The sequence below is a fragment of the Cetorhinus maximus genome, chromosome 1 (assembly GCF_964194155.1).
Source record: "Cetorhinus maximus chromosome 1, sCetMax3.hap1.1, whole genome shotgun sequence".
Taxonomy (NCBI): Eukaryota; Metazoa; Chordata; class Chondrichthyes; order Lamniformes; family Cetorhinidae; genus Cetorhinus; species Cetorhinus maximus.
This window is the reverse complement of record NC_135879.1, coordinates 167,202,460-167,218,935: the sequence shown is the minus strand read 5'-3', so window position 1 is coordinate 167,218,935 and position 16,476 is coordinate 167,202,460. Positions and strand designations below refer to the sequence as shown.

Sequence of the window (16,476 nt, the reverse complement as noted above, 5' to 3'; positions counted from 1 at the left end):
AATTTTTAGGGGAAGTTAATCCTAGAGGAATTTTCACTTGCGCTGCCTGGGTGGCAATGTGTCTGAAAGGATGGGCTCCACAACTAGCAAGTAATCCATCCAAGCAGTGAAACTCTTTTGAGTTATCAACAGTCACAGATTGCAACTCTTTCAAGTATCCAAGCAGTGAAGGTGAACATTACTTCCACTCTGTTTCTATGAGTTTTACCAAGAATCACATGTAGTGCCCCTGCCTCTGAGCCAGAAGCTCAGGCTTCAAATCCCATCCTAGGGCTTGTTGGTCATGGAAGGAGGTTTTATAGGCTGATAATCAGCCTAGTAATATTTCCAACTATTCCCCAAAGGGGAAAAGTGTGTAAAGATACAAAACAAACTTAGCATCATTTAAGTAGACTGTACAAGAGTCCATTATGACTCTCTGATAGAGCTGTCCATTTAGTGTCATACCTCTGACTTTTTCCCATACCCTTTAATTTTTTTTATCCACTACCCTTTTTAAAAGCTGAATAAAAACAAAATATGCTGGAAAGACTGTTTCTCCGCAGAGTTAATGTTTTGAATTAATTACTATTCGTTAGAACTGGAAAAAGTGATAGATGTACCAAGTTTTATGAAGTTCAGAAGTAGGGAAAAGGAGGGAGAAAGAACCTCCACCCCTCTTAAACAGTATAAAATCCATCACATTTCTACTTCTCTTTAGCTCTGAAGAAGAGTCATACGGGCTTGAAACGTTAACTCTGTTTCTCTCCACAGATGCTGCTGGACCTGCTGAGTTTTTCCAGCATTTTTTGTTTTTATTTCAGATTTCCAGCATCCGCAGTATTTTGCTTTCGTCAAGTACAGAAGGGTCTGTTTTGGGCCTTTTAACAACGGACATGGATCGTGCTTCCACCATTGTTTTTGTTGGGGTGTATCATATCCTAATAACATTCTGCACATTAAAGTTATGACATTATTATGACATTTTAAATGGCCAAACGTTATCTCTGCTTCCCAAAAGTATAGGAAATAGCTTTATTAACTTAGCAATACTCTCACGTAGGTTTCTTAATTGACAATAGTTGGTGCATGATAGATTTTATGTTGGAAATCTCAGAGCAATAGTGAAGACCAATCCGCCTCAATGAATGAATGAAATGACAGAGCGGCACGAAAGAGACTTTACACGATTGACTCCTGTGTCCGGCCAAATCGTAGCTGTGAAGGTTGGTGGAAGGAGAGGAGCTGGGGCTAACTTAAGGGAAGTTTGTCCATATAAGGGATGGGGGCGGCCCGACAACACGGAGCAAGCTCGGGCGCTCCTCCTCCTCCTCCTACACTTTTGAGAGAGAAAAGGAAAAGGCGAAGTTTGTGTCAATAAGACTGAAGCCGGCTCGGAGGGTCAGTTGCAGTGAGCAGCACGGCCTCCCGCCTGGAGAGAGATGTTATTAACCGTGGCTGCGGCATTAATGCTGAGCAGGGCCGCCAGTAACCCGGTTTAACGGCGGTGAAGGGAGGGGGCTGAGAGGAGGAGGAGGAGGAGGATGTGAGTGAGTGCGGCCGCGGGGCTGGTGCTTACTTACTGAGCGAGTCTCCGTGTGTGTGTGTGTGTGTGTGGCCGGTGTGAAGAGGAGCTCCGCCCGGCTGTTGCTGCTGGAGGTAGAGGCTGATCATCTCTCCATTACACTGGGGCCCATGAACTGAAACAGGACAAAATGGCGGCGGCGGCGGGGACCGGGAGCCGGGCGGCGTTTACCGGGGACACCGGGACAGGGACCGGGAGTCGCAGCAAGAGCTCGGAGCCGAGTGAAGAGCCGGGCTCGGCCCAGAGGCAGCTCGCCCTATACAGGAAGCACCTCCGTAAAGTCAAGAGCGTCGACTTCGACGCCTCGGTGGAAAAGGAGCCGAGTCCGGAGCCGTGTCTCCCCCAGGCCGGAGCCGAACAGCCCGCGCAATCCGGCGGCGGCACTGCTGGGGCAGCGGGCTATGGATACAGCGGCTCGGCCGGAGCTATCCTCATGGATCTAGGCCCTCCCTTCAGGTAAGGCGCTGATCCCCCTCCGGTTACTCTGTGCGACTGGAGCTCCCGCTGCTGGGGCTGGGAGAGGGGGGATGGCCCGGAGCGGAGGTTCGCGGGGAGCTGCCGGGCACAGGCTCGGTATGTGAGGCAACTTCAATAATTCTGCTGCCCCAATACGGGGGGGGGGGGGGGGAGTGTTTTTTTTAAACAAAAATACCTGGAAAAACTCAGCAGGTCTGGCAGCATCTGCTGAGTTTTTCCAGGTATTTTTGTTTTTGCTTTGGATTTGCAGCATCCGCAGTTTTTTTTTTGCTTTTATCGGAGTGTCTTTAACAACGGTTTAAAGCTGAATGAGCGGAGGGGGAGGAATGTAAAGGTTAGGGGATAGTGGGGGGGGTTGGGAGTTGAGGGGGTGTGGAGGTGGATGGGTGAGTGAGGAGTCAGAGGGGAGGGGAGGGGGGTGGGTGTGAGGGGATCAGAGGGGAATCAGACCGGGTGGGGTGAGGGGGGGGGGCGGTCAGACCGACATTCAGCCTCAAGGTAAACAGTGTAGGAGCCGCCGCAGCTACATGTCGTTTTCCCCGGTAAAATGGAAGGCTTGATGTTTTTGTTGTGGTTTTTTTTTGGTCAAGATCTGTTTGCTCAGGAACTCCTGCCCTGCTTTGAGACCAGTTTCCTGGACAAGATTTTGAATGTGTTGTCGGTTGTGGTATCGTCATATGACCCTGTTTGATCTTTGAAGGACCAACCGTTCTCTGCGAGGATATTTGTGTGTGTGTCCGGTTTGAATCATGTTTCTTTGGAAAGTTGGCAAAAAAAAATGGTGTTGCTGAAGCTGACTTCAGAAGTTATTGCGGTGGACGTGCAGCGCAGGACTTTTGTAGCATTTTCGGGGCCATTGCGAATGATTGAGGGACAAATGGATCGAGAAGTTACTGTAGGCTATATTTTTTCGTAAATTTTAATAATGGGACGAAAAAGAAGTTGTTTTTTCTCGTTCAACAAAATCTGTCCGCGCTTGTAAGTCACGTTACAGTTCAGTTTTCGCCTGTGAAATTTTAAGCAACGTAGTAAACTGCTCGTAGCACGTGAACTGAGACACGCGTTTTAGTTTTTCCTGATATTTTGGGTTTCAGACACTAGGCGTCTTCACATTTGCACCTCCCGAGCGCAAGAGCGCAGAGTCGTGCGTATACATGGCAGATACCTGGAGCCTCTTATGCATTTGAAATAAGATACTTTTTTAGGTGAAAGTTTTATGTGCGAGTAAGGTAATATGTTGTATTTTATGTATTGAATTTAAACGATGTAATTGCCCAACCCTAGTTTAGGAGGTGGGAATGTTAGATCAGTAGCTGTCTGTGCGGTATTAATTTGTAAAATGTTTACATTAACAGCTGTAATTATATCTAAAACGAGCAAAGTACAGCAACTTTCATTTATATGGCGCTTTTAACTGAAATAAGGTGCTTTAGAGGCATAATAAGAGGGGAAAGGATAAACAATATCTGGTCAACTGTAGGTTTTTAAGGAGGGCCCGAAGAGGGGGAGGTGGAGGGATTTGGAGGGAATTACAGTACAAACAGATTCGTACTTGGGGTACTACATTACGTTAATCACAACATTTGGAAATCGAATGTAAAATGTAGCCAGACACTGGGAATATTCAAAGGCAGATTTTTTGAGCATGGCCTTTTGAGTTTGAGTGCTGCACATAAGTGAATTTGTAGAACTGACGTGTAGTTGGAGCAGCTAGGAAGAGAGACTGGATAGGCTAGGGTTGTTTTCCTTAGAGTATATGGGGGTGGGGGGGGCGATGACCTGATAGAGGTATACAAAATTATAAGGGGTGTAGATAGGAAGAAACTTCTCTCCTTAGTGGAGGTGTCAATAACCAAGGGGCATAGATTTATGGTAAGAGGCAGGAGGTTCAAAGGGGATTTGAGGATTTTTTTTCACTCAGAGGGTGGTTGGAATCTGGAACACACTGCCTGAGGGGGTGGTAGAGGCAGGAACCCTCACAACATTTAAGAATATTTAGATGAGCACTTGAATGCCATAGCACACAGGGCTATGGGTCAAGTGCTGGAAAATGGGATTAGAATAGATAGGTGTTTGTTGGCTGGCACAGACATGATGGACTGAAGGGCCTGTTTCTGTGCTGTGATTCTTATAAGATTAGTGGACTTTGGTTTTCTAATATTAAAATTGAACACAATAATTATCTCAATAGAGCACTGATAACAAACTTGTCTTGTAATTTTCTAACTTTTAACGATGCAAGAATAGTGTCTTGTGCTGCAATTGATGCAAGGACGGGTACATTTGAAAGGAATTTGCTTTGACTTTTTTGGTTAGCTTCAGAAAACTTTGCCTGTTCCCAGCTTGATTGTCACTGCTGCTGCTTTTTAAAAGTTTGCTACCTTTTGGAGTTTAGTAATGTATTTGAATTCTGCTAATGTTAATGTTTTGGATAGGGAAAATTAGAGAAAATTCCAAATGTGAATTGAGGTGACGTGTTAAAAATTGACCTAAAAATTAATTTAAAAATTAAAAATTGTATTTGACTTTTCAGAAAGTCTTCATAAACTTTATTGTAGCAATTTAAGCAAATAAGCAAGTTTTTCTTCAGATGCTTGTAAATAGGAGGTAGGGGAGCAGTATTTTAGAAACTTGGGCTAAGTCCTTATAGAGAAGCCAACATGGCTCTCTGCATATATTAATCTGGGACCATCATCCTATACAGTTAGCATGCTTAACAAATACTAGTGTGATCCAAATGTTTTTTTTTCTGAGGACACTAGTTTCATTACAAACGAATGGAGTTTCCAAGCAATCTTCCTGCAACTAGACAATGAAAATAGATATATTTGTTTCTCCTGCCTCTCTTCCTCCCCTCCCAGTTTTCTTTTCTCTATACCTTGGAACAAGGTACAGTCCCATGATTGGCAGCCCCCCCCCCCACCACAAACACCAGGCCCAAGCAGACATTCTTCATGTGTGACCTCCAGAGACGTTATCTAACTATTTGACTGGAGATTAATTAACTTGTGCTAAGCTGACCAACTGTCTGAGGCCCTCGGCTGTATTCAAAGAAACTGCCAAATTTGGGGTGAATTAACTGGCCCAAAACATTGACAGTCTCTGTCAGCTGCTTGTCTACAAGTCAGAACTAATTTGAATTTTCTATTGAGCAGTTCATCGACATTGGCAGTCATTGCAAACCAATTTGATTTTTGGCACGTTCATAATCAGCCCTCCAACAACACTCCCCAAAACGACACTGGTGAATAGTGCAATGGATAACTTGCATGCAAAACATTGAAGCTTTCTTTACATTGTTCTGCTTCTAATTGTGCCGAAGCACTTAGATCCTAACCAGAAACTAACTTTGACTTGCAAGGCAAACAGTGCCTACTCTGAATTGACTGGCACAAATACATCATAATGCACCACCAGTCAGAGGGCTAATGTTAATCCATTAACGGGAACTCCTGACAAATTAACAAGCCTTGGAGCTGGTAGTTACCCAGATTTTCTCAGCCAGCTGCATGGCCATCAAATTGAGACCCTGCATGGCTGATCGTCTGCTCAATGGATGATCAACAAAGAAGACAGTACAGCATTAATTGATAGTTGAATGTGGGGAAAGCAAAGGGTTCCTCTCTGTCATTGAATTCCAAAATGATTTTAAAGGTGTTATTCATCTGTACTCAAAGGAATATAAGCCATATCTATGGCACCTATTCTCATAATTCTTTAAGCCCTGTTTGTAATTCTAGTGGAATCTATGCTGTACCCCTTCCAAAGCCACAGTTCAGTGTCCAAAACTGAACATGGTACTCCAGATGGGGCCTTTACTAAAGCTCTGTACAACTAAAGCACCACTTCCTCACTTGTAAACTGTACAATTACAACTGTAATCTACAATTCACATGTCTACTATCACTATTGTGTTTTCCCCCACTATCAACATCCAGGGGATTGCCATTGACCAGAAACTGAACTGGACTAGCCATATAAATACAGTGGCTACAAGGGCAGCTCAGAGACTTGGAATTCTGAGGCAAGTAACTAACTCCCCTCCTGAGTCCCCAAAGCCTGTCTACCATTTAGAAGTGAGGAGAGTGATAAAATAGTCTTCCCTTCCCAGATGAGTGCGACTCGAAACACTTGAAGCTCAACACTATCTAGGACAAAGCAGTCCACTTGATCGGTAACCTTTTCCACCAACTTAAACATTCACTCCCTCTAACACTGATGCACAACAGCAGCAGTGTGTACTATATGCAAGGTGCACTGCAGCAACTCACCAAGGGTCCTTTGATAGCATCTTCCAAACCTGTAATCTCTACACCACCTAGAAGGACAAGGGCAGCAGAAGCAGGGGAACAACACCGCTTGCATGTTCCCCTCCTAGCCCCACACAATCCTGACTGGGACTATAATGCTGTCCTTCAATGTTGCTGGATCAAAATCCTGGAACTCCCTTCCTAATAGCACTGAGTGTACCTGCAACAGTTCAAGAAGGTGACTCATCACCAACTCCTTGAGGACATTTAGGGATAGGCAAAAACTGTTGGCCTTGCCAATGACACGTACATTCCACGAAATAATTAAAAAGAAGATTTTTTTAAGCCTATTTATTCAGATGTGTGAACAGAACTTGCAGGTGCTTTCTGTGTATTACAACTGACTATGCTAGATGTTCAGATACTTTGTCCTCTACTTAACTGTCAACAAAATTTAGCTATTATCAGGCATAATCTGTAGTTTGTATTATACTCTGGATCTGGGTTTTAGTATGGAGATCTAACTGGCAGGAGTTTTTGTTTTTTGTCACTAGCTCATTTAACATAACTGGAACTTAGGAACATAAATAGGAGCAGGAGTAGGCCATTTGTCCCCCCGAGCTTGCTCCATCATTCAACTAGATCATGGTTAATCTTCTACCTCTGTGCCATTTTCCCTCACTATCCCCATATTTTTGATATATTTTAATATCTAGAAACCTATTGATCTCTGTCTTGAATATACTCAGTAACTGGAATTCTCTATCCCAGAGGGCTTTGGAGGCTCAAAGATTCACCACTCTGAGTGAAGAAATTCCTTTTCATCTCAGTTCTAAATGCCTACTTCTTTTGAGACCGTGTCTCCTGGTTCTAGAGCCCTCAACCTAAGGAAGCATCTACCCTGTCGAGCCCTGTAAGAATTTTGTTTGCTTCAGTGACATTACCCCTCATTTTTCTGAACGCTTAGAGAATACAGGCCCAGCCTCTTCAATCTCTCCTCGTAGCACAATCCTGCCATCCCAGGGATCAGTCTGTTGAACCTTCATTGCACTCCCATCAATGGCAAGTATATCCTCCTGTAGGTAAAGAGACCAAAACTGTGTACACTACTCCAGGTGTGATCTCACCAAAGCTCTATACAATTGCAGCAAAACATCTTTACTCCTACTCAAATCCTCTTGCAACTGGCTTTTGTAACCTTTTGTGAACTCATGAACATGGAGCAGGAGGCCATTCAGCCCCTTGAGCCTGTTCTGCCATTCAATAAGATCATGGCTGATCTGGTTGTGGCCTCAACTCCACATTCCTTCCTACCCCCTATACCCTTTGACTCCCTTGTCAATCAAGAATTTATCTAATTCAACCTAAAAATATTCACACCTACAAGGTGGTTTGTTTCATCTGTTGTATGAAGTCCATACAAATGTGTATAATTTTAATGGATTTGGTCATTTATGTGTTCTAGGTCCTGGTGAAAGGTTATCGATAAATGGCACAATTTGTCAGATTTTCATGTTATACCATTTTTTGGCAAGATATTTAATAAGTAGCTCAATTGAATAATGTAAGCAAGTGTACGAATGGACAGTGTGAAGTGGGATTTAGTATCACTGAAGTTGGGGAAGGATCTGTGCAAAATTGTTGGAGATTTGTTTTGAACTGTTTGTACCTGGCCTCTACAAGGCTAATTACAAGTTATGGGTCTGGCTATGCTTTACCACAAACTTCTTGCATTGCCAAGCTAGTATAAGCACAGCAATTCAATCACTGAAATTTTGCAATGTAGTAATTCCAATGTAGGGCAATAATAATGTTTAAAATTTCTTTTGGGAACATCATCTGTAGAGGTTTCTGGAAGAAACTATTCAGTCACACCCAATACTGGTGAGAAGTCAGAACTGGTAGATTTTTTTTTCTCTCTCTCTTAAGTGAGAAGTAAACATGGTAAATAAAGGTGAAAAATAATTTAAAGCATCCTTTTTCCAGATATTGCAATTTAACTTTTTTGCTGCACCTTTCGTGCTTTCCCACGTGTAATTTGTTTGCCTTATTTCTGCACCATGTTCTATTGTGTGCGCTTTCTTGACCTAGCCTTAGTTCTGGCCCAGGCGCTCCCACCATTACTTATCAGATTATTATATGCCTGTGCAGATTACATGTGATTCTTGGGAGTTTTATAAAACTACAGTTATATGTAGGTTGATACAGAATCATCTATAACTGTAGAAGAATGGGGGTGCAGGAGGAAAAGGTACACTTGTGTATTGCTCTACAGTCAAAGCACACACAAAGCTAAGTGTGATAATTTGTCTCCCGCCAATATATTACAATGTAAAATGAAACCTGTTTTATGATGTATGCTTGGTATGAGCATCCTGACAGTTTTAATCCTGTTCTTATGATTACTTGACTAAATGCAGCACAAAAAATACATTTAATTTTAAAATGCTTGATTTCAAACAACACTTGTATGATGTACAGTTTTTCACACATGTTAACACCAGTGTGACTTAACGTGAGTAAATCATTTCAGTATGATCTCTTTCGATAGACTAATTTTGTGTTTTCTCTTCTCCCACCACCCTCCTTTTAAAGTGATTCTTGCTCAGGGATGGTTCCACAGGTACTGGTAGCTACCTGCTACTTTATTTGAGTAGCATTTTTTCAAAATGAGGCAAAGTAGTCATGTCGGTAGATTATTTTACCATGGCATCACAGCCAATTCCAAAGTTGTTTTTAAACATCTGATCTTTATGGCTCAAGGTGTAAATGAGCATTCATTCGCTGAGTCTTTAGGTTAAATATAATTTTGATTTTCCTTGAGGGGATTTGATAGCTGCTTAAACTTTGTAGATATAAAATGTCACAAATACAAGCACTTCAAATGCAAGAGCCTTAACATTTGAGCTTTGATGGATTGTTTTCTTGTGGCTAGCATAAAGGGTAATGTGATGCCTGCAAAAGTGTTCTCATTTTATTTAAATGTAGATATCTCCTTATTGACACACAAAAAAGTAAGTCTCCCAGAATCTGATTTAAAGACGATATAAAATCCAACTCAGTCCAATGAAGCAGAGCCTTTTTTTATCCCAAAGACTATACTGGTCAATTAAGTACAACATAAAATTTTGTAGATATTACACCTCTAGATATCTTTGCAACCCCAGTGCATCATGTAGAACTAAAAACATGTCACAATTAAGACCAGAGGACTGTTTTTTTATTCATGCACCCTACATTCTATCCTTCTGCACAATTGAGTACAGGTCGAGTACCCTTTATTCGAAACCCCCAGGGTGTATTGCATTTCGAATTTTGGAGCATTTCATTTTTCAGATGCTACATGTGAATTTTACATTACAATAGCCTAAGCCTAGGGTAGCTATAGTCTTAAGTAAATAAAATGGCTAGAAAAGTAAGATGTATCACAATAAATACAGGGCACCTGTAATACGTTTCTTTTGACATGTTCACCACAAAAATCACAAACTAAACAGTGCAAACTTCCCGCGCTAAAGGTCGATGAGATTTTTTTTAAGAAGTGCAGTTTTTGTATGTGTTTTATTTCCGGATTTACGGAAGGGATACTCGACCTGTACTAATCACTGTGGGATGCACTTGTTTCACTGGAACAAGAGGCCTTCAACCCTCAAATATTAAATCCCATATCCAGCTGTTAATCTATTGACTGACTGAATTCGGTAGACAGTGTTGTATCTCCTGTAATTAGGATGTTTATCATTTTGAAGAAGGGGAAAGTAGGATGATCCATGAAATGGGTTTCATCACTAAGAACCATGACCAGTGTAAAGAAAATCCATCTATGTACTGAACACCATATACAGTTTAGCCATTCTACTATCGAATTTAATTCTTCAATACAATTGGATTTGTTTAGAAGTTTTAACAGGATCAGTTCCTCTGGAGTTTTCCTCCAGCGAGAATCATATTTTTCCTCCCATCACTACACAAAGAAGACGTAAAAGGTCTGGAAAATATCTCCTCATAACTAAGCCAAAAAAGTAGATATTTTCAGGAAAAATGATTCTCGCTGGACAAAAACCCCAGAGGAACTGATCCTATTAAAACTTCTAAGAAATCTAGTTGTCTGTGTTGAAGAATTAAATGTGATAGTAGAATGACTAAACCATATATGGTGTTCAGTACATTTTCTTTTCGTTGGCCCTAGTTCTTAGCGATTAAACCCATTCTTCATTTCCTGGATCATCATGTTTTCCCTTCCTTCAAAAATGCTAAACTTTTTATTCTAATGACTGGAGATTATAACACTGAATTTACACAAAGTTAAACTTTGTTTACTAAATACAGTCAATAAATTACAAATGAGATATAGGTTTTAATATTTATTATTACCCCTGCTATTTGAGGGTTGAAGGCCTCCTGTTTCAATGAAGCAAGTGAATCCCATAATTAGTACTGAATTTTACAGAAGGGTAAAATGTAGGGGGGGCGTGACAAAAATACAATCCTTTGTTCATAATTGTGCTGTGAGTTTTTAGTTCTATGTCGTATGTAATTGACCAGTGTCGTCTTTAAAAAGAGATCTGTTTCATTGGACTGAATTGGATTTTATATTGCTTTTAACTCTGATTCTGGGAGACTGACTTCTGGCTCTGTAAGTATATTGTTGCAATAAAGGAACTGGATTTAGTAGTATCAATGGCAGGAGTTGACTTGTGAATCAAATTAATACAAAGTGACCTAAAATTACATGTTCCAAACAGTAGCACAATGACTACATGCTCTTAACAGATTCTACCTTTACCTACTTCATTTTGGTGTTTTTTTTTAAAAATAGGATTTAAAAGCATATGTGTGTATTTTGGTAGATGTTCCTAGCTCTGGGCGGTCTCATGACGGTTTGTTTCCTACTGTCTAGCTACTCCTTTTGCACTTTATCTGAGGCTGTGGGTGTGGGAACCAGTGACATTCGAAATGCCCAGCTCAAACAAGCAGGTGGATTTCGTATTCATTTGGGAACAGGGGCATCTTGCACAACATATCCTGATGGCATTCAGAAATGCAGGGCCTAATTTGTAAAAGGCAACCATGAGCTTTGCTACGGTATCAACTGTGATAATAGCTAATCCTAACTATCTCTCACAAATAAAAGGACCCCACAGATAGTGATGGCCAGGTCTTATTTTGGGAGATATTTAATGCTTGTGGAGCCTCCTGGTCCCAGAGGAATAGGAATGGCAGACCCTGTGTCACCATAAAAATGTTTGAATGCCTGGCTGATTATAATGTTACCAGTGGACGCTTCTGTTACTGTTGTGTTTTTGGTGGCTCTGTCTGAAAGAAGATACGGTAGGCTGATTAGTCTGGCTTGATTGACCACACATTCTAACATGCCTGTAAGCATGGCACCTAAGCAAAGAAAGTAATCATTAATCAAAGTTTTCAACAGATGAACTAGCAATGGAAACTTCAGCACTTGCATCAAAGAGCCACCAGCAAACAAATATTCCAGCTGTAACAAGCCTCCAAAGAAGCCTGTGCCGAATTTCCAAGAACCGATCAGGAGCTAGCTGCACTTGATTGCTCTTGAGACATGCTCTGGTAAATAGTGATTACATTGTAGAATGGGGCATATACTTGAAGACTCAAAGAGTATGGGTCCAATCCTGTACTTCGTGCTGTACATTTGGCTGCAAGCAATTTGACCAGCCCTGCTGATTTCAAAACAAGGTTTATCACAAATTAGAGATTCTATACAAAATCTTTGTAATTCCTGTGTCTGAATGGTATGCAAAGTTTTTCAATGGTGTTCCAAAACCCCTCGAGCCTCAAGCTCACTTTAAAGATGTTCAGAATGTGATGCAGTTAATTTCAACAGGGATAAAGTGCAACTATTAGACAGACTGCTTTGCTTTATAACATGTCTTGGATTTCGTTAGATAAATGGGCTGGCCAGGAAAAAGTTTGTAGCTAAGCATCAGAGCAAACCATTGCTGAAATTCTAAAACAGGATGCATAACAGCAGTGCTCTTGACTTGGGATGGTGAGTTCATGTCTTCTCTCTCGCCCGCTCTCTCCCTTTCTCTCTCTCGCTCTCTCATTTGAATGGAACAGACCACCATGTCTTTTGATCTTTACCAACTGAAACCTTGCACTAAGTATTGTTTCTGTTTTCAGTTATTCAAGTAAATTATATTATTGTAGATGGGAGTTCAGTTTAGTGTGGTATACCTGAAAAAAGAATATTAAATGGCTTGGGGAAACAAGTGGGAGAGTGATATTAGACTGGGTGGTTTGAACAGACTTGATGGACTGAGTAGCATTCTATTCCGTGAGAAACTGTTGCTGAATCCACTTCAGTAGAAAGCGAGGTCCAGAGTGTGCCTTTGCTGCAGGAGCACATGGCTACCAGACAGTATAGGCCAGGTATATCTACTGGTTGTTAGTGGTCAGTATTAGTTATAATTTGATTCCACCTCCTTGAGATGCTCTAGTGCTGACCAATAGATCAGAGGGCCATCTTCCTCTTAAGTGCCTCAGGAAGCACCACCTACACTAGCAGGGCTGGGGTTCTCTGCCATGTGCCTGCACTTAGGTTTCCAGTTCCTTAATACTTTCACCTTATTTTAACTTCCTTTAACTACCGCTGGACAAAAATGCCTATAGAACCATTTTAAAGGCTCTTCAGTTTTTGATGCCCAATCTTAACATTTCCTCCTTAATTGGCTCCTTCCCATAACTTCCATTTGCATGTACTCTTCTGCTCTTACCACCAGTATGCCCTGAAGCCATCCAATGCTTCATCTGAATCTGTGCTAATGAGATGTTTTCAGAAAATTGGATGTAAAGAACACATTTACATTTAGGTCTGTCTATAACAGAGTTATGTAATATGTTGGCCACAAGACTAATTGGGAATCCAGTTGTATCTATTTTAATTGTTGGCAAATAAAAATGATTAATGGACATAGTTTGAGTATTTATCTCAGTAATGATCAAATGGTCAGATGTCCGGCAGTGTGCATGTGTTTCTGATCATTGAGTGCTTTACTTGTGGTGGTAGGCATTTATTAAGTAAATACACACAAGTGAAGTATGTCTACCCATATTGAGTGTATACAAGACATTTTCTATTCAGGTTAGTTTAGCTGCATGCACCACTGTAACTGTGGCTACACCTATAGCTGGTCAGTTTTGTGGGGGCAATTTTGGTCGAAACCAACCATGAACCACTTTTGTGGCCACATTTTTCCATTGACAGTTATGTCCAACAGTACGTTAGGGATTTGCAGGTGCATAACCACCACATCCAGGTACTGTCCCTCTTCACATCACAAGCAACTGCTTTTTCCAAGCCAAGTAGGTGCACGGCCTTCCATGCTGCTTATTTTTCCTCAACCTTACGGTAGGAAGTTCTTGGACATTGCTTTGGTTGTAATTTTTAACTGCACTGAAACAGTTCTAAAATACATGTAGAATAGGGTTATGATTCTACCACAGTCATTTGTAGAATATTACTTTCTAATTGGGTAATGAGACCACGGTGTGACCTTGTCCTTCATAGCCATGATACTACTGTGGTAAAATAAAAATTAAAAATACCTGGAAAAACTCAGCAGGTCTGGCAGCATCAGCGGAGAAGAGTACAGTTGACGTTTCGAGTCCTCATGACCCTCCAACAGAAGGGTTCTGTTGAAGTTTTTCCAGGTATTTTTAATTTTAATTTTTTGTTTTGGATTTCCAGCATCCGCAGTTTTTTGTTTTTATACTACTGTGGTAGTTTGGGGCTGATGGTGGAAAGTGTAGGCAGACACAAGCTTTGATAAAGGGCAAGATATCTCCAACTCTAACATAAGCTTTGGTGAAAATCAGGATGTCAATATAATTGTCCACAAGGCTGGCAACAGACATGTTCACAAATAAACTGGCATTCTTGGATGGAAATGCCAAACTGGCATTCATGGATGGTGATTGTTCTGCCAGTGGGATGGGAAGGAGGGTGCAGCTGTGCTTGCTGAGAAAGAGTGGCTATTTGAGGTTACTGTTTATCAGATGACACACAGTAGCCTTAGGTTTATTCATAGGGGTTTCAAGCCTGGGATTGTCAGGAGGAAGGCAGATCAGTAGTTATGAATAAGTGGCAAGGTATGTTAGAGGGGAGAAATGAAAAGCGACCATGACATGAGTGATGAACATTGCAGTAATGGTCTAGGAAGGTCTGGAAGCTCAAACTAATTAAAAGAAAACTTAAAAATTGATACTGGGAACTTCACACAAGGAACATGGTGTTCCTTGAAGCACTAATTTGGTGCTATATTGGGACTTTTAGGGTCATTCTGGATAAATCAGCTAAGATAGGCCAAATGACCTGCCTTACATTGTGAGCTCAATTGAGCTGCATTTAGCACATCCAGGCATTAACCATTTTGTTTACACGAACAAGATGTGACTATTATCTGATCATCTGGTTAAGCTGATAAGAAGTATTTGATGTGGTTTGCCTTGCTGAAATGTTCTTTGCTATTTCTTTAAATACTGCACAATGGTGTCATTCTTTGGTTTTTATAAAAAGGTCAGATTTAACATTTTTAACAAAACAAAGAATGTTGTATTGACTATTTAAATTCAACCAGTAGAAACTGTCTGAAGTTTCACAGATGTTTCAGTAGATTGAACAATGTCTAGTTGTCTGCACTGTAAGTGCATAAGTTGTTTGTTTGCCAGTATCGTGAATCCCTGGGTGGAGTTAAGGTGGTGTGAAAATTTAAAAGGTGGGTCAGTTTGCCCTGCAGGGAAACAGATGGGTCTCTTCCAGATATTACGCTGCATAATTGCAACAAGTAGCCCCCTGTTTTTCAAAGGTGAGAGTTAGCTACTATATATATGTCTTTGAGCCCCTGTATAACCATTGCTTGCATAGAGCATCGCTGAATCTAAAATAATCCCATTACTCTGCATCAAGTGAGTGAGTAACCTGGCTTGTGAACTTTAGAGATTTATTGTACGTTTTTGTGTTGATGCAAAGCAATTTGAGTGAACGTGGACATAAAAGATTTGTGGCATAATCTGGGAGTCCGGCCCAGTGCTGTGCACCAAAGTCCTACATGGTGTCTGACCTCTCCACGCACCATCTTGCACTTTTTTCTCCAGAAATAGCATATCTGCTGTTAGTGAAAGCTGTGTCTATGTTTCAGTAATGGTGGGCCTGTTTTAACACTTTAGGGGCCCAGGTGAGGGGAATGGTAGCTCTGCACTTGTGTAATCTCACACAGGCAGAGCTGTGTTAGTGCTAACTTCAGTGTCCCACACTTTTTTTTCCCCATAGTTGTTAGTGTGGAGGTAATGAAAGAAGGGTTATAAAAGCTTTTAAATCAAGGAATTCTTTTGGAAATTTCTTTTGATGGAGTGGAGGGGGAAATCAGTTTTGAATGCTGGCAAGTTTAGTATTCTGAAATGAGTAGTTAAGTATAAGTGAAAAATTAAAATTGACATTCCATCGGAGCCTTCTGTTTCTGTAAAATAGTACTTGGAAATTTTTGTAGCTTTCATTTATTTTCATTGTAAAATTGCATTGTTGGATTTTTTTTCTAATGAAACTAATTTCAAAGTTGATACGCAACATATAGTGCTGTGGCCCAAATCAGGTTCTGGCAAATTTGTGCAACGGCAAACATTTCAAACCTCATTGTTCTACATCATTTTTAGGAAAATATTGCTTAAGGAAGTTAGAAGTTGTGCTCTCATTTTTCTGTGCCTTTTTAAAATTCCCAATGTTTAGTTTTAGACTAGATCCATGGTTGCATTCTGTTTGCATTAAACCAGCAAAACTAAAATTTCACAGAGTATACAACATTCCAATACATAAAAGCAGGCTGTCTGTAATTTCCATGGAGGAGATATTTTGAGCCTTGGTTTGTCATCATTCCTCACCTTAATCATTTAATCGGGATTGATGTTTCTGTACATTACTGAAGGAGTGAAGCTGTTGCTCAGATAAACCCAGAACCAATTTGCTGCCTTGGGTGGAGACCATAGATTCCATGGCACTATTTAAAGAGCAGTTCAGGCTTCCTCCCTATGTCCTGGCTGACATTTATCTATCTGAGCACTTATTTAATTTCTGTTTGTGGGATCTTGCTATTGCACAAGTTGGCCGTCTGCTTTTTCTAAATTAGAACACTAACGTTAACTTGGTTTTTTTTC

At 40.9% G+C, this 16,476-nt stretch overlaps 1 protein-coding gene across 2 annotated transcripts in view; it reads left to right on the top strand.

Annotated features, from left to right (window-relative positions):
- Window positions 1–1,321: 1,321 nt before the first annotated feature.
- map3k1 (mitogen-activated protein kinase kinase kinase 1, E3 ubiquitin protein ligase) overlaps window positions 1,322–16,476 on the top strand; it is a 132,492-nt gene continuing 117,337 nt past the window's right edge. For both annotated transcript variants that reach the window (XM_078549570.1, XM_078549579.1), the window contains exon 1: window positions 1,322–2,020. In XM_078549570.1, coding sequence (XP_078405696.1) covers window positions 1,695–2,020 — 326 coding nt within the window. In that variant the 5' untranslated portion in view covers window positions 1,322–1,694. The remainder of the gene's footprint in view (window positions 2,021–16,476) is intronic.